A 25,932-nucleotide genomic window follows, 5' to 3' on the forward strand; every position below is an offset into this window, starting at 1 on the left:
CTGTATGAGTATAAATGTGGGTACAGTCAGTATAAATCATAGGCCAGTCAAATACGCTAGTGCTTCTCTTCAGCAAGACCAAAATTCCACCAGCCTCTGAATGGTGGATCACCGTTAATTTCCAGCCCAAACAAGGAATAAAATGTTAAAGCAGACCAACATATTTCACTTGTCACGCAAATGATCTAGGAACCTCTCCCCATGCATTTACTGTGAGCTCAAGTCCAACTCACACTGGTTTCCTCTCCACCATGGGGAGGTCTGCCAGCAACCTGCAGATGGCACAGAGTTTACCCCAGGCACTACTTGGTTTCCTCCCACTATAATACTTACCACCATCGTATAAGTGAAATAGACTTGAGTATGGCTTAAAACACCAATCAAATAAATAAACACATAGACAATTCTTTCATTGGTCACCGACATTCTTCCATCCAAACACCCAATCAGAACAACCATATTTTATAATCATGTTCAAATTCAACCAATCAGAAGAATGAATGCTTATGACTTATCCAATCATAAGACGGGTACCACAGAAAGTCTGCCAATGACAACAGCTGTACCTTGGCACTCTTCATCGCCTTCCAACGCGGACCAGAAGTTTTTATTGGCTACGTGTCTCATCTTCTCGTCTTCCACGATAATAGGTGGCGATGATTCACGATAACCCAAATCCTTTTTCTGAGAGACGAATTGGGCAATGTCCGCTGCCTGAGAATGAGAAAAAAGACAAATTGGGCAATGTCCGCTGCCTGAGAATGAGAAAGAAGACAAATTGGGCAATGTCCGCTGCCTGAGATTGAGAAAAAAGACAAATTGGGCAATGTCCGCTGCCTGAGAATGAGAAAAAAGACAAATTGGGCAATGTCCGCTGCCTGAGAATGAGAAAGAAGACGAATTGGGCAATGTCCGCTGCCTGAGAATGAGAAAGAAGACAAATTGGGCAATGTCCGCTGCCTGAGAATGAGAAAGAAGACAAATTGGGCAATGTCCGCTGCCTGAGAATGAGAAAGAAGACGAATTGGGCAATGTCCGCTGCCTGAGAATGAGAAAGAAGACAAATTGGGCAATGTCCGCTGCCTGAGAATGAGAAAGAAGACAAATTGGGCAATGTCCGCTGCCTGAGATTGAGAAAAAAGACAAATTGGGCAATGTCCGCTGCCTGAGAATGAGAAAGAAGACAAATTGGGCAATGTCCGCTGCCTGAGATTGAGAAAAAAGACAAATTGGGCAATGTCCGCTGCCTGAGAATGAGAAAAAAGACAAATTGGGCAATGTCCGCTGCCTGAGAATGAGAAAAAAGACAAATTGGGCAATGTCCGCTGCCTGAGAATGAGAAAGAAGACAAATTGGGCAATGTCCGCTGCCTGAGAATGAGAAAGAAGACAAATTGGGCAATGTCCACTGCCTGAGAATGAGAAAGAAGACAAATTGGGCAATGTCCGCTGCCTGAGAATGAGAAAGAAGACAAATTGGGCAATGTCCGCTGCCTGAGAATGAGAAAGAAGACAAATTGGGCAATGTCCGCTGCCTGAGAATGAGAAAGAAGACAAATTGGGCAATGTCCGCTGCCTGAGATTGAGAAATATAACCACCAAATTATGGGAATTTAGATCCTACGATAAAAGAATACATAGAGCAAGCTGGTTTTCCAAGCTGTGTTGATGGCGCACAAAGTGAAAGGAGTAAAAATAAAGCTGAAAATCCACCTTCTTATTTTTGTCACATCCCAATATTTGTAGGATTTTCTTAATGTTTGAGGCTTTATCATGTAAATATTTTGTCAAAAGAAAAAAATTGCTGGTGCAAGTCCACATTTGCCACCGAGTAGATAATTTCTAAGTTTTATTTATGAAACATTTTCAAAACTTTATGTCACAAAATTTGTACTCACTCTGGCCTTTTCAATGACATTACTAAACTTCCCATTCCAATTCACGACCCTGTCTGGTCTGATCAGAATGTATGAGTCGCCCCTGTTTACAGACGAGACGTGTGGTTCAACCAATCGTGTCTGGACATGGCGCCGACCTAAACCAACAACCATATTACACCGGAGTTAGGTAATGAAATGCAAGTATGGAATGAATGACATCTCACGCCCACACAACCCGATCAACAACACATACACAACATTCTCACTGCAGCTGACATATCCTGGATTCACTTTATCTATAAGACTGGTTTTCAATCATATAACAGTACTCTAATTTTTTTGGTCTGCATGTTTATGATAGTGGTTTCCCGAATGTGCATTAAAATGTCCATACAAAGGGGGCATAACTCCTGCATTGGTCACTCCAGCAAACAGGGGAGACAATCTGGTGTGCATGGACAAAGTTCTCCTCTTCAAAATCCTATAACCTGGTTGTTGTAATCTAAATTGCACTAAATATGCTGTAACTCAATGAGATACATCAGATTATTCATTCTAGTTTCTTTGCCATTAATTTTCACATTTCATATTAATTTTCATTTTTAGTCCGATTTCTTCATTAAAATTACCTTTTCCTCCCATGATAATGCTGGCTATATAGAAATATTCTTCAGCAGCACATAAAACCCCAATCATATAGGTAAATCTAACAAATAAAATTACCTTTAATATGCAACAACATGAGATCCTTATATGGTAAAAATTTATCAGCACCCCCTGGTGTCTGTGCCTTGGAATCTTTGGTTTTGCGCAGTTCGATGTTGAAACTCTCCGTGGATTGGAGTCCCTTAACCGCAGCCTCAGCCAACATCACCTGGGCTGACGAAGAATCCTTGGCAACTATGCACAAATGTTCAAACAAACACAAACATTCAGATGTCTGACACAGTTACCTGATTTGTTTAATTTGATTTTTTTTTTTAAATTTGAGTTCTATTCATCTTTGAAAGGTGTTTTGACATTTGATTAAAAGTTATGATGAAATTTTATTACATTTTTTACATTAAAAAGATAAAAAATATGTGAAATTTAGGGCAAACACAGCTGCTACTAATTTCAGTTTTATCAGTGATATTTATTGTGTTGTAACATTCAAGAAACCAGGTTTTATCCAAATCAACCACACGTTATTTGTTGTCTGAAACTATTTTAAAATTTTCTGATTTAATTTAAAACTGATCCAACAGAATTCTTGAAGTATTGCTAAAGCAATGTGTATCCCCCACTCGCTTGAGGCATCAGAATAAAGGATATGTCACAACAGTCCACAACAGAACAAAAATGGCTGTAAATTTGTGTGAAAAAGTGTATGAAACAGTCCAAAACTTAAACTTGCTCTGTAACCGGACTCTGTGAAGCCTTGTTCGAAGATTGAATTGAGATCAACAAACTGTGTAAAAAACTAAAAAGACGTGAGAAAATCTTGGTCCAAGGGAACAGTTCTCCTTGATTCCACATTATCCTTCTCCACAGTTACTCACAGCCTTCCCGTTTGAGCCTCTTCAGTTCCAGCTCAGCCACACCCGTTCGGAACTCGGTGTATGTCTGCTCGATTTCCACGGACATTGTCTTCAGCGGGTTACGATTCTGAGCAAGATGGCGGCGTTTGGGACGAATCCTTCTAGCTGGAGTCAGTCTGTAAGGGGAGATAACAAGCATGACAAGATGTCAGTGACTAAATGGATCTTAAATTATTTATTTGAATAGAATTTAACAGCACAAGCAAGAACTTTTCAGTTTTGAGCAGCGATCCAAGTTATGCAAGGGCCTCAGATATGGCACTTTTGAACAAATCAAAAGGGTCTGGGGGGGGGGGAGGGGGGGGAGTTGGGGTCCAACAATTTTCATGTCTTTTGCTTACATAAAAATGGCAAAACTGAAAGCTGTGTGAATCACAAGGATGCTCTCACTATTCAACCCCTGCATGCATGAAAGAAAACTGTTTACCAAGAACTTCCAAAGACCTAATACTAAAAGTATTCTCACACTTTCAAGGGTCATTAAGTTTAAAGGAGAAGAAAAGATAAAACTGATGCCAAAATCAGATGAAACAACATCAAAATATGGTCTTTTACTATTTTTTTTTTGATTTTTCTTTCCAGAAGAATAAGTTATTTGAAAATATTTTTTGTACGGTGGGTATTTGGGACATCATTTCGGTATTTATTGTCGTTGCATAATAATGTTCTAAATAAAATGAGGTGCTTGCATTCTACATTTATCTGAATGTAAATTTGTTTATATCCAAACATATGTATGCATTTAATCGGAATTATGATAATATTTATGAATATATTAAAAAACAATTATTTTCTAGTGTCTTTTTCTTTTTACATAAAAATCGAAAAGATGAAGACCACATTTGCGACTAACTTTCCACACTATTTCATCTGAACTTCATGTCATTTTCATGTTTTCTCCACCTTTAAGTACAAACCTTCGTGTGTGGAGATTAATGGGTAGAATTTTGATGCGTGTGCAGATAATTTATCGGTCCACTTTAAACATAATGCAATGTGTAATTAACATAGACAGATCAAGGATTTCAAGGTCAAGAGGGAACTGTGTATCTTCTGCAGCTGGCTACCTTCTGTATATCAGATTTGAGAATCAGGCAAATTCAGCAACATAGTCCTGGGAACAATTTTACGTTCTTTACGGTGATTTAGCATTTTTCTCCACCTCTACGTCTCAGTAACTTACACATCTTCTGCCTTGAGGAAGAGGTGATTAAAATCGTCAAGCGACACATCGATCTTCTCCTCCTCCAACCCTTGCACCTTCGAGAAAAATGTGTTAAAACTATCCTCGCCAAGGTCGGGTAACTCTACCGTCATGGTTCGGAATGCATCCTCAACCTCACGGTCCTCCTCGCCACCGACCCTTGTGATCACCGTCTTGGACGAGGAAGAGGTCGAGGATTTTGAGACAGAGACTATCGGAGGGCCTGGGAACAGAATCAGGAACACTGCTACTTACTTCACTAAGCAAATACGTTTCTATTTTAATTCCTTTTTTTTTTTTAAAGATTATATTTGTTTCTTGTTTAATGCTTGTTCACTCATACAATGGCAGTCAATGTTCACTATGAAGTAAACTGGTGTAAACCACCTGACCTTTGACAAGTTACTGGCAATCTTTCCCACATGTGACTAACAGACCTGCCAGTTTATAGGATGAAAACCTCACAATACGGACATTACAATTTAGTACGTATACAAGAATATGCATATGCTCATGACTGGGATGTTTATTCATTGATGCTGTTTATGACAGTGCCAATCATGACTTACATCAAATAAACATTTTCACACCTGTACAGAGGTAATCTCACCTTCAGATATAAGCTCTTTGGGAATGGGGATTCTCTCTCTGGAGGGCGACTGTAGTGGGGAGCCATCCTCTGAGGGGGCAGAGTCTCCTTTCAATCAAACAAATAAGACACGGTGATGTTATTTGCTTATATATGCATAGGTATGAGGAGCCATCCTCTGAGGGAGCAGTCTCTCTTGTCAATCACGCAAATAGGACATGGTGATTGACATGGTGATACAGTATAATATACATTTATGATCAGGTATGAGGAGCCCTCCTCTGAGGGGGCTGACTCTCCTGTCAATCAATCACACAGCTCCGGACAAATGTACTCATCTAAGGCCGTCCTTAAAACTATGTTCTTTGTGCTCAAGCTGATACATGCATATGAATACAGGTAGGAAAAGCTATTCTCTGACTGACAGACAATGCATAAACAGGCAGGAGGGGCCATCCTTTGTGGGCACAGTCTTCTGTCAATCAAATACACACAACCCAGAATGACTGACAGATAATCTGCAAATACAAATACACATGTAGAGAGGGCAAACATATCCAAAACTTCAAGGCTGTCTGCAACATGTGTAACTCCTTTAAAAACGTCAGAAATCATTTTTAAACTCTGAATTCTTTCTTTGGTGTAAATGTGGGAGAGTCACCTATTTTCTTACCTTTCCCAAAGGACAGCTCTCTCTTTGGTAATCGCCTCTTTCTGGTGGATACAGGGCTATCCAAAACAATACCTGCAGCCACAAAACAGAATGTAAGTTCACAGTCCTAAAAAATACTTTCCAAAATAGCAAGAAACAATAAACAGTATTTATAGTATTCATAGCGATACACTGTTAATTCCTATTTGGAAAAGCATCGCTCTTGTAAATGAGACAGCAGATACTGCTACTTTTTTTGTATTTTTAGCAACTTTAAGTCAGGAAATTTGTATGATACACTCTGCAAAAGAAAAAGTGTAAAGAATTCTGGCATTTGACTGCCTGTAATTCATCGAAAAAGAAATCAAATTGGAAAATAAAGACCCTACGTTTCAGCTATACGAGTGGCCCCGTCAGTCAGTCAACTTCTCTAATACCGTATCATTCGACATAAACCATTCATGTGACTCACAGCGCAAGACAACACAAATCCCTATGCTGTCAACATTCTGTGGGACATCAAAGCTTTGCACATTTGCTTACAAGTCAAAACATGCTGAGCCTTACCATTTTTGCTCTGCTTGCCCTCAACTGTGAAGGCTTGAGCATCTTTCTCCTCCACCCTACTTGTCCATCTCATCTGGGACTCGCCTAACTTGGACAGTCTGTCGGCAATGCTGTGCGGACGTTCCAGGAGAGGCCCCTTCTTCACTCTCATCTGGACATCTTCAGGAAGACCCAACTCAGGACGTATTCTTCTTTTCCAGTCTTCTTCACCGCTCTTCTTAAGCAGGTTCAACCTACAGTACAAGGTAGAAGATATCACTTGTTCACAAACATTCCTCATTGTCAGCTACTAAAGGCGACCAGATTGGGCTGATGGGGACAGAATGTCTGGCTCGCCCTAAATGAGGAGGGAATTATCCTTTCATGTAACTTGTTTTCGTTGTGAGATCTCCAGCCAAATCTAGTCTATCAGACCCACTTCAATGAATTCCCATACGCCTCCACAGTGAATTATTTACAATTTTCAAGGGCAGATGGAATTCGTTTATACATACACAAACCGATTATATTTATGTCTGTGTATCTTAATAGGCATTTCAGTGAGTTCATTAAACACCGTAAAAAAGGTTAAATTAGGTGTATTTAAGTGATTTCATAACCACTGAAGGTATCATACTATACATCCGTGGTTGGAGTGGGTCTATAGTTGTAGTGATTGACAGGTTCCTTGATTGTGATTTGCATACTGTACCAACTCTGCATTTGTTTATATTTGAACACTCGGACCCTTATATAGATTGATGCCCCAATCTTCACACAATGAATGCTCTCATCAGCGATCATCAGAGCTTGCACTAGTAAGGTGTAATAATATTAGAGTGTACAAGTATACAATTTAACGGAGTGATTTTATTCCTACCCAGCGCAAACGAATGGGGAGTCTTGCATATTTAATACAGAAAGCTATAGTGTGGCCAGAACCTACATTGTTTTGGTGTCTCTGAAAAATTCTATTGGCCCTTTTGTGTTGTATAAGAATTTTAAAATGATTAATAAACAGGATCATAAATTCACCATTTTACTTTGTGAAAAAAAATCACCAAATATATATGTACATGTACAGTATACAGATCGAACAAAGAACTTCAACACTGCTTCAAATGCATAATCTTCACAGCAAATTTACCAGTTTTTACAAGCATGGTTCACTTCCTCAAGAGGTCAATATCACCCTGACAAGTGTATTTTTGTAGTTGACAAGCTGGTATATGATCACCCATTACGATGTATCATCTGTTTGAACGATATTAAAGACTTGCTTCGGGAAGCTGTAAAATATCCTCCATACCAAGAGCTTTTTTTTTTTTGTTTGTTATTTTCTTTTTAATTTAATCAGCGGTGAAATGCAACTTTAATACTCTGTACATGTTAGATTAGTATATGGATTTTACACGGTAAAGTGTTCAGCTAACAGTGAACAAACTGTAACAAAAATTGTTGTCCTCACAGCTGAGTTAAGCTCCCAGCTGTTAGGCAGCCAACCTTCAGACTGTAGCAGAGAGGCAGCTTGGCCAGGAACGAATAAGGAAGCAGTCTAGCTGATTGGACATACAAGACAGCAGGCATATCTTCTAACTCAAGGTATGTTAACGCACTGGACACTGTCTGTTGGCTGTCCGTTCTGACATTTCAGCTCTTGCCTGACATGTATTTATAATACATTTCAATTCAATGCCGCCAGTGTCGCATCATTATCCCTGGGCAAATCCCTTATTTAACTTCTAAATTATTAGTTCTTTGTAATAATTTAAAATGTTTTAATGTAAATGATGAGATTACATGGTCCTGTAAATATAACTCTGTAACTGCCTTCAGTTAGAAGAGGACTTGTCCACATGAAAGAAGACATAGATTTGTATTGTAGAGTTAGTTAAATACTATGTTCTCAGTTGTCACTAGAAATACTAAAATGTTAAGTGAAAGAAAATAAAAGTGACAGTAAAATGGAAAATCCGAATATCGGATATAATTCATCGCTCTAGGACCACACCTAGACTGTTACCTTTCTGCGATAGACCCGCTGTTGGTCTTCGTTAGCTCCCCTGATCCTGTGGCCTCTGCCGCCTCTTTCTCCTCGGGAGTGATTGGCTGTGTGTGGTGGCGTGATGCCCCGTACTTCATCTTCCGCTGTTCTGGCGTTTTCTCTGGCGCCCCAGTGTCAGCTGGCTGGGTGTGGTACCTGAAGAGAAAATGGACAGGATGGTGTTGTTGAGCTACATGTATATATAGGGTCTACAATACCTGTAGATGTGAACATGTTTTTCTGTGCTGTACATCTTAAGTTCAAACTTACCTTGGAACACTAGGCCAAGCTGTTAGCCTGGTATTAAATTTAATCTGGACTTATGTCTCAAAATCAAAATCCAAATATACATGTAGCTATGATCAAAATGGTTGGCTCCAAAAACTTGAAAATTTGTACACTGATTCTTTACTGCGGAACACTGTACCGATGACAATCTGAGCTCTTCAAGTTTGTCATTTCAAGTACTTGTAATTTGATGGTTGTGGGTTTCCCCCTGGGCTGTGCCCGGTTTCCTTCTGCCATAATGCTGGCCACCATCGTATAAGTGAAATATTCTTAAGTACAGCGTAAAACACCAATCAAATAAATAAACAAATAATTGATGACCTGCGTCTTAATTTGGTTCGTAACTACGAGCCTACTTTTGTACGATTCACCTGGATACTGTTTACACTGAGAGTACAAGGTCTGCTGGTGAAATGTTTTGCCACTAATCTTCGTAACTATTACCTAATATCCTACCTCTTTCGTAACCGTCCACTTCTTACTTCACATTAACTTGACACGAAAACCTAACCATATGTTTTGTGTGTAGCTTCAACAGCTTACTTATAATGTAATTGCCCAAGCTTGGAGAGATGACTAAAGGGCATGCTGGTAAACTAATACAGCTAATGCTGGTAAAACTAATACAACAATTATGTGTAACTCTATTATGAACCAGTCTGACACAGCCGACACAACAACAACCCTAATTCAAGAGCGCACTACTAAAGGTATAGGCTTTCGTCATCATATCTGCAAACACGAGACGTGGTGTTGTTCACGGGCCTGGTAACATGTATATAATACCGCAATGCTACGTGCAGGCTAATGATAGGTTACACCCTGTCTGGTACGTGGTGTAGCACAATAAAGATACTGGTACCAATCCCTCATTTGCCTGTAATGTGAATTTATAGGGGCAAATGAAGATACTACTTTTGATGCTACCCAGTAGGATATCATCCTGCCCTCCTAACAAATCTCACAGTATATGTACACACACCTGATCACTTCTTGTTGTCATATGACTGAAAAATGTTTAAGTACGACGTTCATCCTTAAGCATTCATTCATTCATTCCTGACAAACCTGGAAAAATGTGTTACTATGACATAAATCAAACTTTATGACCAAATGTATTATATGCATCAATAAATTATCAGGATCAAAAAAGAGTTCCAAGTGTTATTTCTATAACTTGAGAATGCAGCTGTTTGATGTCACCCAAACCCTGTTTTTCCGTATAGCCATATTTAAATAGGGTATGGTATGTGGGAAGGTCCGCCAGCAACCTGCAGATAATCGTGGGCTTCCCCTGGGATGTGCCTGGTTTCCTTCCACCATAATGCTAACCACCGTTGCATAAGTGAAATATTCTTGAGTACAGCATAAAACAACAATCAATCAAATAAATAAATCAATCAATCCCTCATGACAATACGATGTATATATAGTAATATGACCTTATGCATGTGACACACATGCCTACTGAATGCCCAATACTTGTACCTGAGTAGATGAACATCCTACAGCCCTGACATATCGCTTTATATCTCTCAGCATATATACCCTCGTGAAAACAATCGGCCGCAAAACAAAGCCCTGCAATGTACATATGTACCTCCCAAATTTGGTTCATTACTAAGTTTCTTATGTTGTCTGATTCTGATTTGTCCATACTGATCGCAGAGTTTTGGGTTTGTCTGGAAGGTAGTGGACAAATCTAAGTCACCACAAGGATCTTTTTTTTTTTTACTTTTAATCCGCTTTTTGGGGGGCAAATTTTTAGATACCCTAAGCAGGTTCAGCCTAATTCTTCCCCTCTTTGTGACATCTACATGTAGTCTGCTGTAACTGTTTTGCAGGAATACACAGTTTCTCTTTTCTCACAATGTTAACTCTAAAGAACATAAACAAAATGTTTACTTTTCTGATAAAAAAAAAAAAAAAAAAAAAATGGGAAGAAATGTAATTTTTGGCCTTCAATCAGCAAAAAATGTACTAATATCTATCCTAAAAGTAAAATACAGTAATTAAAGATTGGTATTAAACTAAACTAATAACACATGTACCAATATTGACATATGAACTCCCTGTGTATTAAAACTGTTTATTGATAATGGTTTATTCATTTAACTATTTAACTGGTGTTTGATTTCCCTTATATCATGGGGACTAGCATTGTTGGGAGCATGCCAGGCTGAACCATGGGTGTGTACACCTTCCTACATGCGTACGATTTCACTTATATCATGGGGACTAGCATTGTTGGGAGCATGCCAGGCTGAACCATGGGTGTGTACACCTTCCTACATGCGTACGGTTTCACTTATATCACGGGGACTAGCATTATGTTGGGAGAATGGCAGGCTGAACCATGGGTGTGTACACCTTCCTACATGCGTACGATTTCACTTATATCATGGGGACTAGCATTGTTGGGAGCATGCCAGGCTGAACCATGGGTGTGTACACCTTCCTACATGCGTACGATTTCACTTATATCATGGGGACTAGCATTGTTGGGAGCATGCCAGGCTGAACCATGGGTGTGTACACCTTCCTACACACTTACAGATATAGGAACCATCTTTACACTGCTACACAGCATGTGGTTACTAGATATTAACAGGATTATAAAAACCACAGCAATTCTGATCTCTAAATCCAGTGTCTGCTGTTTTATCAAGGGTAACTTGCGCTGTTTTCTCTAACATGTTGTAAATCATGAGATATGGTCGGCCTTACGGGCAGAGGGGACAGGATCATGACAGCCACAGCAATTCTGATCTCTAAATCCAAAGTTTGCTCCTTTATCAAGGGTAACTGGTGAAGTTTTCTCTAACATGTTGTAAATCATGAGGACAGGTTACACCATGTTTATGCGGGAGCCAGGAACATCATGATCTACCTGACGCTTCCATAAGTGCCCTATTACCAATGGGTGCTGCTGTATACTTTCTAATAATACCACGTCACAGAAGTTTAGTGCAGTTGTCCTTAGTTCATTTGTCCTTCCCCTCAATACCTATACTCAAGCATGAGTGTACTACTCGTGTAATGCTTCAGCATGAGTACATTACTCATGTAATGCTTCCGCATGAGTGTATTACTCATGTAATGCTCAAGCATGAGTACATTACTCATGTAATGCTTCAGCATGAGTATATTACTCATGTAATGCTCAAGCATGACTATATTACTCATGTAATGCTTCAGCATGAGTATATTACTCGTGTAATGCTTCAGCATGAGTATATTACTCGTGTAATGCTTCAGCATGAGTACATTACTCATGTAATGGTTCAGCATGAGTATATTACTCGTGTAATGCTTCAGCATGAGTGTATTACTCATGTAATGCTTCAGCATGAGTGTATTACTCGTGTAATGCTTCAGCTTGAGTATATTACTCGTGTAATGCTCAAGCATGAGTACATTACTCATGTAATGGTTCAGCATGAGTGTATTACTCATGTAATGCTCAAGCATGACTATATTACTCATGTAATGCTTCAGCATGAGTATATTACTCGTGTAATGCTTCAGCATGAGTATATTACTCGTGTAATGCTTCAGCATGAGTGTACTACTCGTGTAATGCTTCAGCATGAGTGTATTACTCGTGTAATACTCCAGCATGACTATATTACTCATGTAATGCTTCAGCATGAGTATATTACTCATGTAATGCTTCAGCTTGAGTATATTACTCGTGTAATGCTCAAGCATGAGTGTATTACTCATGTAATGCTCAAGCATGAGTATATTACTCATGTAATGCTTCAGCATGAGTACATTACTCATGTAATGCTTCAGCATGAGTACATTACTCATGTAATGAGTATATTACTCATGTAATGCTTCAGCATGAGTGTATTACTTGTGTAATGCTTCAGCATGAGTAATGCTTCAGCATGAGTGTATTACTCATGTAATGCTTCAGCATGAGTGTATTACTCGTGTAATGCTTCAGCATGAGTGTATTACTCGTGTAACGCTTCAGCATGAGTGTATTACTCGTGTAATGCTTCAGCATGAGTGTATTACTCATGTAATGCTTCAGCATGAGTGTATTACTCGTGTAATGCTCCAGCATGACTATATTACTCATGTAATGCTTCAGCATGAGTATATTACTCATGTAATGCTTCAGCTTGAGTATATTACTCGTGTAATGCTCAAGCATGAGTACATTACTCATGTAATGCTCAAGCATGAGTACATTACTCATGTAATGCTCAAGCATGAGTACATTACTCATGTAATGCTTCAGCTTGAGTATATTACTCATGTAATGCTCAAGCATGAGTACATTACTCATGTAATGCTCAAGCATGAGTACATTACTCATGTAATGCTTCAGCATGAGTATATTACTCATGTAATGCTTCAGCATGAGTGTATTACTCATGTAATGCTTCAGCTTGGGCCCCATGGCTACCATTGCACATGTCGTAAGGAAAATGGCAACTCATAAAACTTTTATCATCAGAAGACACCTCATTCTACATTATTGCATGTTCTTCATGTACGTCTCCATGAAAACAGTGCTGTGAACAATACATAGGGTAAACCATCAGCTTTCCACTGAAGCAGTTGGCTGAAGTACAAGATTAATGTTTAACCACAATTACTCACTTTTAACATGTGGAGAGATATATGTAGGACAAACTATGAAACCTTGAGTTTCTCCTGAAACAAAATGAATTGCACAACCTATTTCATATTTCTAGTTACGCCCACGGATGGGTTCGTCTCAAAATGATATGTAATGCAGTTCAAACCATATGATATATATCATTATCTTACTTTCCGATAAGTTTAATAAAACAACTAATTTATGCTGGTGAAATGGATCAAGGCAGAAATCATTATGCTGTATATAAAAGCTCAGCGTTTGATTAGTCAACAAAACTTTGACACTTTGAAGCCTAGAAAAAAAGGTTACAACAGGTAGAGTTTTTACGGTAAAATACCCACACCAGGAATTATATGGTCGAGGGAGGGGGGGGGGGGGGAGATCAATTTTCATCAATTTCTCCATTATCATTTAAATTATCACTACCATAAAACCACCATATAACCACATAAAATTACTTCTGCTGTGGAGCAGGCAACATTACATGGGAACTGCCAGCATTGATATAATAAGGTTTAATAGGCCTCCATCCAGTCTGATTTATGACTGTCTGGCTTTTAAACCTCCGGTATTTCTAACCAACTATTCATCTCTCCCTTATTTAACATGCTTTAATACTAACATGGTCACACAAGTGTCCCCCGAATATTTTTTACGAAGTCATTGTTGTACACATCTGTAAATGCTGTATTTCACTTACATGTAAAGTTTATATACTGCTAGAAACTCATACTTGAATTGGACTTCAATAATAATAATAATAATAATAATAATAATGAAGTTGAAGCATCACAACGTAAATGTAAAGCGCTTCACAAGCTCTGGACCCACGTGCCAGGATCATTATCTTTTACATGTCTGTGGTGATGCCTCGACTTCATTATCATTATGTCAAGTTGAGTTTTTTCAATGCCAAATTTTGCTTCATTTTAACTGATTCATTCACTTTAAAGGTCCATTTAAGAGGTTTTTTTTGGAAGGTTTCATTCATTTCTCATCAGAAAAACCTAGGTGTTGGCAACAAATGTATCATTTTATGGCCGTTACCCCAATTCCTCAAGTTTTTCGGATATTGAAAGAGCAACTTTCAATGCAATTTATGCAAATTCATAACAAAACTACATTGGTTTCAGTAATAATTGATTTACTATGTACATAAAGGCACATATCTGTCTGTTTCTATGTCATGCATGAAGAAGTCAGGGGAAACCTATCCGTGGCAACATATTAGATCCCTTACAACACCCATCCCTAGCGCATAGTATCCTTTGGGATGGACAAATCCGTTCCCAAACAACAGCGTTGTGATGATGGAGTGGCTGGCTGCTGTACAATATTGTGAGTCTTCAGTTAATCCACTTTAATCACCAAATGTTGTACCATGTTATCACCATTGTACGGTTTGTCACTGGATACTACAGTGTACTACAGTGTACTAGAGTGTACTACAATGTACATGTACTTATGAGGCCCACATTGCTGGTGCATGACAGTCAATAAAACACTGATCAATACATTATGGAACAAACTGTTACAAGTATCATCACACATAAATAATAAATAAGTACCGGGATAATGTAATTCTATAAAGGTACCAGCAGGGGCACACAATTAGTATATTCCATGTTATTAGTTTCCTTGACATATCTTGTCTAAGCAACTATTCACTTTCTATTTGGTTGTGATCATGCAGTTTTATTCCTGGAGAACACATAAGAGCCAGGAATAAACCACTGACCTTTGACAAATAACTGATAAACCTTTCCACATGTGATACAAAGATGTTCACACGCAAAGCTCTTGTGCAATACATACGTATGCAAGGGATGAAAATCTTAGGCATTCATGAGATGAACTTTCAAATCAGAGAAACCTACCTTTCTGCTTCTGCTTTCCTCGGTTCTTTAAAGCGCCGCCGAGCCACAGCTTCATTTTTGATCTTGGACATTTTCCTTGTTTCCGCTGTCTCAGACTTTTCCACAGTGACAGAAGCAGCTGCTGTCTCCGTACCATTGGTCTGGTTACTCCGAGTCTCCACATGATGTGACTCTGTCTCCTCTCGCGTTACCACTGATATAGACTCCCTTGTCACGTCACTGTCTTCACTGGTCACTTCACACGACACTGACCGGACCTCGCTGGACGCTGTCTTCTTCAGAATTCCTCGGATTTCGTGCGATTCCTTGAAGTCTTGTGAACGGGACTTCTTGAGAACACCTTTATCAGGTTCGACCTTGTTCTCTTCAAGGGAATCGCGCTTCAAAATGCTCCTCGGAAGATCGCCCTCCGATTTCCCTTTAGAGTCACGCCGCAATGCGCTCCTGTGACCTTTTTGGGAATCATTCGAGTCTGTGTGTTTGAGGATCCCACGACATGGTTCATCGGGAGACTTCACAGATGAAGTTATCTCCCCTTCCGAGTCGCCATGTTTTAGAATTCCCCGAGGTTCTGCACTGTCTTTTCCACCGTCTTTCAGTATCCCGCGGATTTCAGAATCGGACGACTTCCTCCCATCATGCTTCAGGATACTTTTAACTTCCTGTGGGTCCTTGCTTTCTGAGGTTTTCAAAATTCCTACAATGACACAAAAATATTATGACTTACAAAACTACACAACTCATACATATACACCTGTTTATAATACTATAGGAGCGTAACATATGAAGGATGGAATTCTCTAATACGGTGAATCAAATAGACTAATAAAAATCCCAGATTAAAATTTGATTTAAAAATTGTGCTGACGTCAGCACAAATTAGCTGTGGCCATTTAGATCTGTTTCCATCCCTGCTGTGCTGCGCACGCACGCTAACCACTTAGTCATGGAGGCCCCTAATTGTTAAGTGAATGGCCGGCCTACATGAAAAGACATAATCATCCTGAATTTTAAAAATTTCACAAACCGATTAACTTATAGGATTGCTACTGGAAGGTAAACGCTGGTATATATTATACGATTTATACATTTATGTGAACATGTAAGTCGGACTCCTGCTTTGGTCTGTGTTTGTACAAATATATTGTCATACATTTATACACTGGCACACGAATACTCGACCCAGTTTTTACAATTCTGTACATCTATAAGCTTGACTAGAGTCAGTGACACTCAGTTCTATACAACATCTACCTGCCATTTATAGATGACCCACATACCTTACCTGTACCAGGTAAGTGTGCAGGTGAATGAGGGAGGAATGTAACCCTCTCTCTCACCTGTAGGTGAGATGGGATGGGATAGGCAATTTACATCACAATATTAACATCCTGTCTCCTTAATAAACTACTAAGGTGAAGACATGTATACTTAATCAAAGTCTTTTCTTTTCTTTCACCTTTATGACATATGGTTAACCACAAACCATACTGCCAGGCAATTATATTTTAGCATGAATTACTTTTCTTCTGTCCTGCAAAATAATATACACTCTTTACCAATAAAGTAAACAAATGGCATCCGAGTTTCCTCCAGCTTCACTACAATTTTATTACATGGTGCATTCTTGGTTTTCGTGTCAGGCCAAAAACTGTCTAAGTCTTCAACAGGTGGAGTTGCAATTTTTGCCCTGAACTGAAGAAGACAATCCTTACTATGCGGGAGGTTATAATGAACCTAAATGCAAATGCATTCAAATTATCTTCTTGTTATCAAAAAGCCATTATTTAATTATTATAGTTCTACATACAGACAGAACTGGATTTACTCTGGAAATCTGAATGAACCTGCGGATGGTTGTGGGTTTTCCCCGTGCTCTGCCCGGTTGCCACCCACCATAATGCCGGCCGCCGTTGCATAAGTGAAATATTCTTGAGTACGGCGTAAAACAATAATCAAATAAATAAACAAATACAACTAGTACATGTATATGCAGGCCAGTTTTGCTGGTGTCCAGACCAATATGGGATCTTAAGAGTAAACCACAAACATTGGGCATGTTACTTGTGTACTTTCACAGTACTGATGAAATTAAGCCTCATCATGTATTTAAAAAATTTCAGACCATCAAAATACTTTTGCCACAGTTTGACTGAAACTGTCTAAATATGTCACAGGGTTATTCTGCACTCCATTCAGGATAGTCTGTCCAATTGCCTGAGGCACAGCAGATTCCTGACACAGATACATCCAAATGTAGGCCAAAAAACACCAACACCTCCAGATTCATTCATGGTAGGTCTACGTGTCTTTATACACAGTTTACAGTCTAAAGTATTAAATAAATAACAAATACCATCAATCTGTTATTCAACATGACAGGTGTTTTTCCAAACTCATGCGAGTTTTAATGAGGATATACACCTGTATCAAGTAACAATCTACTGTTACCTAGACTCTCATTTACACCAACCTGGCAGGTATGTGGCCCGTCCAGGTCAAATGCTCACCTCAGGCTATAAATATACTACCACATAGTGAATGAGTTTACCCTAATTCTTTCATCATATCCATTGTATAATATATAGGTCTACATGGAGAATAAATTTTAAAGGTGAGCCATCACATACTATCCAAGACACACACACATTCTTATCTAGACATTTTCTCAGGCTAAAAACAAACTTTTAAAGTAGCCTATAAACTTGATACTTCACGATAAATGTAAAGACATTCACGATACGTAGGAATGAGATGGATGATAGGGATTACAATATACCTCGACGGATCCTCGAAGATGACGAAGACTTTGTTGTGGTTGTAGCAGACCTTTCAAACCAACTGGCGCGAGACCTTGTCCGATTGGTCTGCTGACGGAATGTTTCCATGGGAACGATGTGTGACTTTGACAATGAAATCCAATCAAATCCACGATTAACTTTGCACATTTATTTTTATCTTTCCGGTGGCTTTTTCAAAGTCTTGCTGTCAAACACAGCATATATGCAGCACAAAGCACAAAATGTGCTTCTTACAATCTCCATCCTTTAATGGAAATCTCCTAGGTTAATAGTTCTTTAGTCGTTTAATCTGTTAATCCTCTGCTTCGGTCTTTCTACGAAAACATGCCACCTGTAAGGTGTATATCCTCCAGCATGCTTTTCTGAAACCTCAATCACAAACCTCGTCACAACCTAAACGGATTATCAAAATGACAATTTTCAAGTTTCAGTACAACTATTCCTAACCAATATGCCACTGACGACCACTGGAACAAAATATGCTGATTAGAATCTTGTGACTTTAACCTCTGTTCCCACACAACATGAAATAGGAGCTCAATTCACCTCGTAGAAATGAGGACTTTTCACCTATAACTATAAACTGGTTGAATCAAACTCCACACAAACTCTAACCCCTCTCTCTTCTGGACATGACATATCTGTGTCAGACATACCTGCCAGGTAAAACACGCCGACGACAGGAGGTAATCAACACACCTGGGGAATGTACCTGCCCAAAAACAAGTCTACCTGACTGACTACCATTAGACTACTGCATGACCCCGAAGCCTCGCACCAATGAACCTTCTAAATACATTAGTTGTTGTCTCTGCAGTTGTCTTCTCTTGTATGATGTGGCCATAATGCACACAACTACATACATTGTGAGAGACATCATGATGATGTATGGCCTGTAGCTGAATAGAGTGAGTGAGTGAGTGCATGGGGTTTAACGTCGTACTCAACAATTTTTCAGGCATATGACGATGATCGCTGAATAGACAGACTGTCAAATCCTCAAGCGTGTCACAGTCTTATCACAGACTAGTCTTGGGGCTTCGTCATATGGGAAATGATATCGAAATCTTCCAATTTTCGAGATATATCTTATCTGCTCTTGTGGCCGAAATATATGCAACTGTTAACAAGAATGAGCAGTTTGCTTCTTCTCACATGATCAGTACATCCAATCAACAAGATATAGACATCTTTACTATTCCGAAACAAATCTGTGAGAGAAATGTAAGTTTTTACTTTCAGTACCACTACCATCTGTCTTAAAAATTAGAAGTATGAAGGAAATCTTGTATAGAGCTCCGGTTAACAGCTAAGACTTTTCATTCTAGAACAAAAGAGTCATGTGACCATTGATAATGATCACGATCATCTGGATTTCTATCCTAAATTCTAACGAATTTATGACTCAATACCAGTTTTGCATGACTAGAAGGGTTGTACTGAGACAAAACTGACATGTATACTATAAATGGTCGTGAGTTAGCCCAGTCTCCTCCCACTATACATGCTGGACACTGTCGTATGAAGTCAAATATTCTTAAGTAGGGCGTAAAACACCTATCATATATTAAACTGAATAAACTGACTGATTTGTAAATTTTCAGCTTTGCCCGATGTTCCGTCACTCAGAAACAGATCTTTGTCAAGCACTGACGTACGGCCAAACGGATTGCACAGGAATATTTTGAAATTTTCTAACTGAGATGCTATGTTCTCCTTCAAACCTTCTTCAGGCCAGGGTAAAACATTAATCAACTAAATACATCAATGAAAGAAAAAACATGACGTATTGTAGAAGCTAACTGCACGAATATCTTAATACCAGAAATGAACAACAGCTGACACATTCCACAAAAAGTTGATGTCGTCATGAAGTGAGCGGTAGAATGTTAAACTACAGGGTGTCATGTCATGAAGTGAGCGGTAGAATGTTAAACTACAGGGTGTCATGTCATGAAGTGAGCGGTAGAATGTTAAACTACAGGATGTCATGTCATGAAGTGAGCGGTAGAATGTTAAACTACAGGATGTCATGTCATGAAGTGAGCGGTAGAATGTTAAACTACAGGGTGTCATGTCATGAAGTGAGCGGTAGAATGTTAAACTACAGGGTGTCATGTCATGAAGTGAGCGGTAGAATGTTAAACTACAGGGTGTCATGTCATGAAGTGAGCGGTAGAATGTTAAACTACAGGGTGTCATGTCATGAAGTGAGCGGTAGAATGTTAAACTACAGGGTGTCATGTCATGAAGTGAGCGGTAGAATGTTAAACTACAGGGTGTCATGTCATGAAGTGAGCGGTAGAATGTTAAACTACAGGGTGTCATGTCATGAAGTGAGCGGTAGAATGTTAAACTACAGGGTGTCATGTCATGAAGTGAGCGGTAGAATGTTAAACTACAGGGTGTCATGTCATGAAGTGAGCGGTAGAATGTTAAACTACAGGGTGTCATGTCATGAAGTGAGCGGTAGAATGTTAAACTACAGGGTGTCATGTCATGAAGTGAGCGGTAGAATGTTAAACTACAGGATGTCATGTCATGAAGTGAGCGGTAGAATGTTAAACTACAGGGTGTCATGTCATGAAGTGAGCGGTAGAATGTTAAACTACAGGGTGTCATGTCATGAAGTGAGCGGTAGAATGTTAAACTACAGGGTGTCATGTCATGAAGTGAGCGGTAGAATGTTAAACTACAGGATGTCATGTCATGAAGTGAGCGGTAGAATGTTAAACTACAGGATGTCATGTCATGAAGTGAGCGGTAGAATGTTAAACTACAGGATGTCATGTCATGAAGTGAGCGGTAGAATGTTAAACTACAGGATGTCATACAAATTTCCTGCTCGACAGACCAACCGACCAACAGACTAATTAAGCCTATACAGCAGGTTGTGCAACTAAAATGTCGCACACCGCTGATCAGGAAAGAAGACTGCATGAAGATTTACACTGGTACTTAATTTAAACACCCTTTATAAAATCCCACAAAGAGTAGGTATTATCCTCCAACCACGTTACTGGCAAACAGTAAATTCAGGCCCGGTTCAACGGTCTAAATCAAAACACCATCAAAAATTACTGTATTTCATCTAGTTTGGGGCGTAAAAATGCACTTCCAAAAGCAAAAAAAGGTGTCACAATGATGCTTTTTACACTTAATTTTCTGAAAAATTTCACAAAAACTGTTACACTGCATGAATCCATCAGAATCATGCAAGTCAAATGTGTCACTCCAAAAATAACAGTGTATTAACAGTGTTTTAGACGACCGACAAGCCAATCATTTAGCCAAATCGTACTCCACACCTTAAACACCTTCTACAACATCAACTCACTCTCACTCCCGTTTGTCCACCTGGAATCAATGACAAGCTAAGCTAACGCAGCGCAGAGCCAACTAGCCACAGCACTTTTCCGTCCGCCACGAAACAACCTGCTGGTCCACTGGTGCACAAATGTAACAAACAGGCCAAACCCTTATCCAATCAATACACTGTATAACCTCACTGACAGACAGATAAAGCCCCATCCAGCAGATGAGCTACAGCCTCTCCAACCCTTTCAATTCCCACCCCACCCCCTCTTTTTTTTTTATAACCTACCTACACGTGTATTTCCCACTGTGATAAAGCAAACACAGAAGCTATATTGTATACGTGGTACTTCATGGCCAAACATATCACAAACCAATACATATTTTTGTTCTGCAGACCTTTTCTCCCCAATATTGGTTCTTGACAGCTATTTTGAGCTGCAGACTTAAAGGTGGAGAAAACATAAAAATAACATAAGGTTCAGATGAAAGGGTGTGAAAAGTTATTCCTAAATGTGGTCTTCAACATTTTTTCAGATTTTTCCTTAAGGAAAAATTAAAATAATTTTTGTATGGTGGGTATTTGGGACCACCTTTAAGTATTTATAGTCTTTGTTTAATATTTGTCATAAATGAGGATGTAACACAGGTTTAATAAATATTTTTGCACTAGAATTTGTTCTTTTCAGCTAACAAATGTATTAAACCTCAATTTGGGATCATATTTGTATTTTTAATACGTTCATAAATATTTTCTTAATTTAGGTTAAATGCATATATTTCGATATAAACATCGAATTTACATTCAAATAAATTTATTAGACAAGCATCACATCCTTATTTAGAACATTATTATGCAACAACAATAAATAAACGATAAAACGACACACAATAAAGGGTATTTGAAAATGTTTCTTTATGGTGGGTATTTGGGACCACCTTTCGGTATTTATTGTCCCTGCACAATAACATTCTAAATAAGGATGTGATATATGTGTGATAAATTTATTTGACTGTAAATTTGTTGTTTATATGCAAACAAATGTATTTCATCTGAATTATGATAATATTTATAAATATATTAAAATATAAATATGATCAAAATCCAGCCCCACTTCCTTTTGGCATGTAACCCATGCATCACTGTGCTAAAATGTTCTAAATACTATCATTACCATATATAATATAATAATAATAGATATACCATATATATATAATAAGCTGCAGTTTTAACTTTTTACCCATACCCATCCAGGAAGCGAGATGATAAACGCTGCAGCTGCAGGCTGACACATTCGTGCAGCCACCCTACAGGGATAAAGATCAATTTACTACAATCAGGGACTGCTATCACGCCCTTAATTTACACCTAGTGTCCGGAATCTGGTAAAAAGAGCCCTTATTGCACCGTTATATTGTTTATAATCTAAACGGAGTGATCGAGATCTGCAGCCTGTGGCTCGGTGTATTACCCTGGTGCTCAGTTTAATGTGTGTCGACTTTCACAGGTCCGGTATCATACCAACAACTATCAACACTCATGCTAGCAATAAAAGGGAGGACAGCCCCCCTGGGGAGGGGAAAAAATGGACAAGTGCTCCTAAATCATGCCCTCATCAATTTAAGCTTTACACATAAAACTATAATGTTTGCACTTCCTATAATCAGGGACTCTCTGCTATATATATAATGTGTTACTATGTGCGATAGGGTACACCTATATCCTAAATAAACCACAGAAAGTTTGTTTTAAATACAGACACCACCCAGCCTGTCTGATGTATGTACATGTGCTAAACCACCCAGTCTGTCTGATGTATGTACATGTGCTAAACCTCCCAGCCTGTCTAATGTATGTACATGTGCTAAACCACCCAGTCTGTCTAATGTATGTACATGTGCTAAACCTCCCAGTCTGTCTGATGTATGTACATGTGCTAAATCTCCCAGTCTGTCTGATGTATGTACATGTGCTAAACCACCCAACCTGCCTGATGTATGTACATGTACTAAACCTCCCAGTCTGTCTGATGTATGTACATGTGCTAAACCTCCCAGCCTGTCTGATGTATGTACATGTGCTAAACCACCCAGCCTGCCTGATGTATGTACATGTGCTAAACCTCCCAGTCTACCTGATGCATGTACATGTGCTAAACCACCCAGTCTGTCTGATGTATGTACATGTGCTAAACCACCCAGCCTGTCTGATGTATGTACATGTGCTAAACCACCCAGTCTGTCTGATGTATGTACATGTGCTAAACCTCCCAGTCTACCTGATGCATGTACATGTGCTAAACCTCCCAGTCTGTCTGATGTATGTACATGTGCTAAACCTCCCAGTCTGTCTGATGTATGTACATGTGCTAAACCACCCAGCCTGTCTGATGTATGTACATGTGCTAAACCTCCCAGTCTGTCTGATGTATGTACATGTGCTAAACCTCCCAGTCTACCTGATTTATGTACATGTGCTAAACCACCCAGTCTGTCTGATGTATGTACATGTGCTAAACCTCCCAGCCTGTCTGATGTATGTACATGTGCTAAACCACCCAGTCTGTCTGATGTATGTACATGTGCTAAACCACCCAGTCTGTCTGATGTATGTACATGTGCTAAACCACCCAGTCTGTCTGATGTATGTACATGTGCTAAACCTCCCAGCCTGTCTGATGTATGTACATGTGCTAAACCACCCAGTCTGTCTGATGTATGTGCATGTGCTAAACCACCCAGTCTGTCTGATGTATGTACATGTGCTAAACCTCCCAGCCTGTCTGATGTACGCACATGTGCTAAACCACCCAGTCTGTCTGATGTGCGTACATGTGCTAAACCACCCAGCCTGCCTGAATGTATGTACATGTGCTAAACCACCCAGCCTGTCTGATGTACGCACATGTGCTAAACCACCCAGTCTGTCTGATGTACGCACATGTGCTAAACCACCCAGTCTGTCTGATGTATGTACATGTGCTAAACCACCCAGTCTGTCTGATGTACGCACATGTGCTAAACCACCCAGCCTGCATGATGTATGTAAATGTGCTAAACCTCCCAGTCTACCTGATGTACGTACATGTGCTAAACCACCCAGTCTGTCTGATGTATGTACATGTGCTAAACCACCCAGCCTGTCTAATGTATGTACATGTGCTAAACAACCCAGCCTGTCTGATGTATGTAAATGTGCTAAACCTCCCAGTCTACCTGATGTACGTACATGTGCTAAACCACCCAGTCTGTCTGATGTATGTACATGTGCTAAACCTCCCAGCCTGTCTGATGTCCGTACATGTGCTAAACCACCCAGCCTGTCTGATGTACATACATGTGCTAAACCTCCCAGCCTGTCTGATGTATGTACATGTGCTAAACCACACAGCCTGTTTGATGTATGTACATGTGCTAAACCACCCAGTCTACCTGATGTATGTACATGTGCTAAACCACCCAGTCTGTCTGATGTATGTACATGTGCTAAACCTCCCAGCCTGTCTGATGTCCGTACATGTGCTAAACCACCCAGCCTGTCTGATGTACATACATGTGCTAAACCTCCCAGCCTGTTTGATGTATGTACATGTGCTAAACCACCCAGCCTGTCTGATCTACGCACATGTGCTAAACCACCCAGCCTGCCTGATGTATGTACATGTGCTAAACCTCCCAGTCTGCCTGATGTATGTACATGTGCTAAACCACCCAGCCTGTCTGATGTATGTACATGTGCTAAACCACCCAGCCTGTCTGATGTATGTACATGTGCTAAACCACCCAGTCTGTCTGATGTATGTACATGTGCTAAACCTCCCAGCCTGTCTGATGTCCGTACATGTGCTAAACCACCCAGCCTGTCTGATGTACATACATGTGCTAAACCTCCCAGCCTGTTTGATGTATGTACATGTGCTAAACCACCCAGCCTGTCTGATGTACGCACATGTGCTAAACCTCCCAGTCTGTCTGATGTATGTACATGTGCTAAACCACCCAGCCTGTCTGATCTACGCACATGTGCTAAACCACCCAGCCTGCCTGATGTACGTACATGTGCTAAACCACCCAGTCTACCTGATGTATGTACATGTGCTAAACCTCCCAGTCTGCCTGATGTATGTACATGTGCTAAACCACCCAGCCTGTCTGATGTATGTACATGTGCTAAACCTCCCAGTCTACCTGATGTATGTACATGTGCTAAACCACCCAGTCTACCTGATGTACGTACATGTGCTAAACCAGGCTGCAGTTCGGCCTTTAGTTCTCTCGAGTGACGACAGCTGCACATTTTCACACATGCACGTTAATACAAAAGCATGGCTCCACCAGCATAGGCCAAAAAAATCCTTTCTTTTGTGTGAAAAACAACGCCTGCAGTTGGCAGAAAATTTGCAATACCGTGTAAAATGAGTTTAAAGTTATAAAATTATGGGAGCGCCCAAACAGCTACTATTTAGCATCATTCAATAAGCAAAAATAATTGAAGAATGTCACATGGTAGAAGGACGGTGTCACATATATACATAC

General features: G+C 39.6%; 1 protein-coding gene across 1 annotated transcript in view; it reads right to left on the bottom strand.

The window, feature by feature from the left end:
* The window catches only part of LOC135464862 (supervillin-like), a gene marked incomplete at its 5' end in the record, with an annotated part of 75,016 nt that overhangs the window by 13,491 nt on the left and 35,593 nt on the right, over positions 1 to 25,932 (bottom strand). Inside the window, 12 exons of the mRNA XM_064742431.1 lie at positions 567 to 714; positions 1,898 to 2,034; positions 2,603 to 2,819; positions 3,276 to 3,298; positions 3,421 to 3,575; positions 4,643 to 4,886; positions 5,274 to 5,360; positions 5,926 to 5,997; positions 6,472 to 6,704; positions 8,474 to 8,650; positions 15,281 to 15,977; positions 18,060 to 18,218. Coding sequence (XP_064598501.1) covers positions 567 to 714; positions 1,898 to 2,034; positions 2,603 to 2,819; positions 3,276 to 3,298; positions 3,421 to 3,575; positions 4,643 to 4,886; positions 5,274 to 5,360; positions 5,926 to 5,997; positions 6,472 to 6,704; positions 8,474 to 8,650; positions 15,281 to 15,977; positions 18,060 to 18,218 — 2,349 coding nt within the window. The remainder of the gene's footprint in view (positions 1 to 566; positions 715 to 1,897; positions 2,035 to 2,602; positions 2,820 to 3,275; positions 3,299 to 3,420; positions 3,576 to 4,642; positions 4,887 to 5,273; positions 5,361 to 5,925; positions 5,998 to 6,471; positions 6,705 to 8,473; positions 8,651 to 15,280; positions 15,978 to 18,059; positions 18,219 to 25,932) is intronic.

The sequence above is a fragment of the Liolophura sinensis genome, chromosome 4 (assembly GCF_032854445.1).
Source record: "Liolophura sinensis isolate JHLJ2023 chromosome 4, CUHK_Ljap_v2, whole genome shotgun sequence".
NCBI classification, from domain to species: domain Eukaryota; kingdom Metazoa; phylum Mollusca; class Polyplacophora; order Chitonida; family Chitonidae; genus Liolophura; species Liolophura sinensis.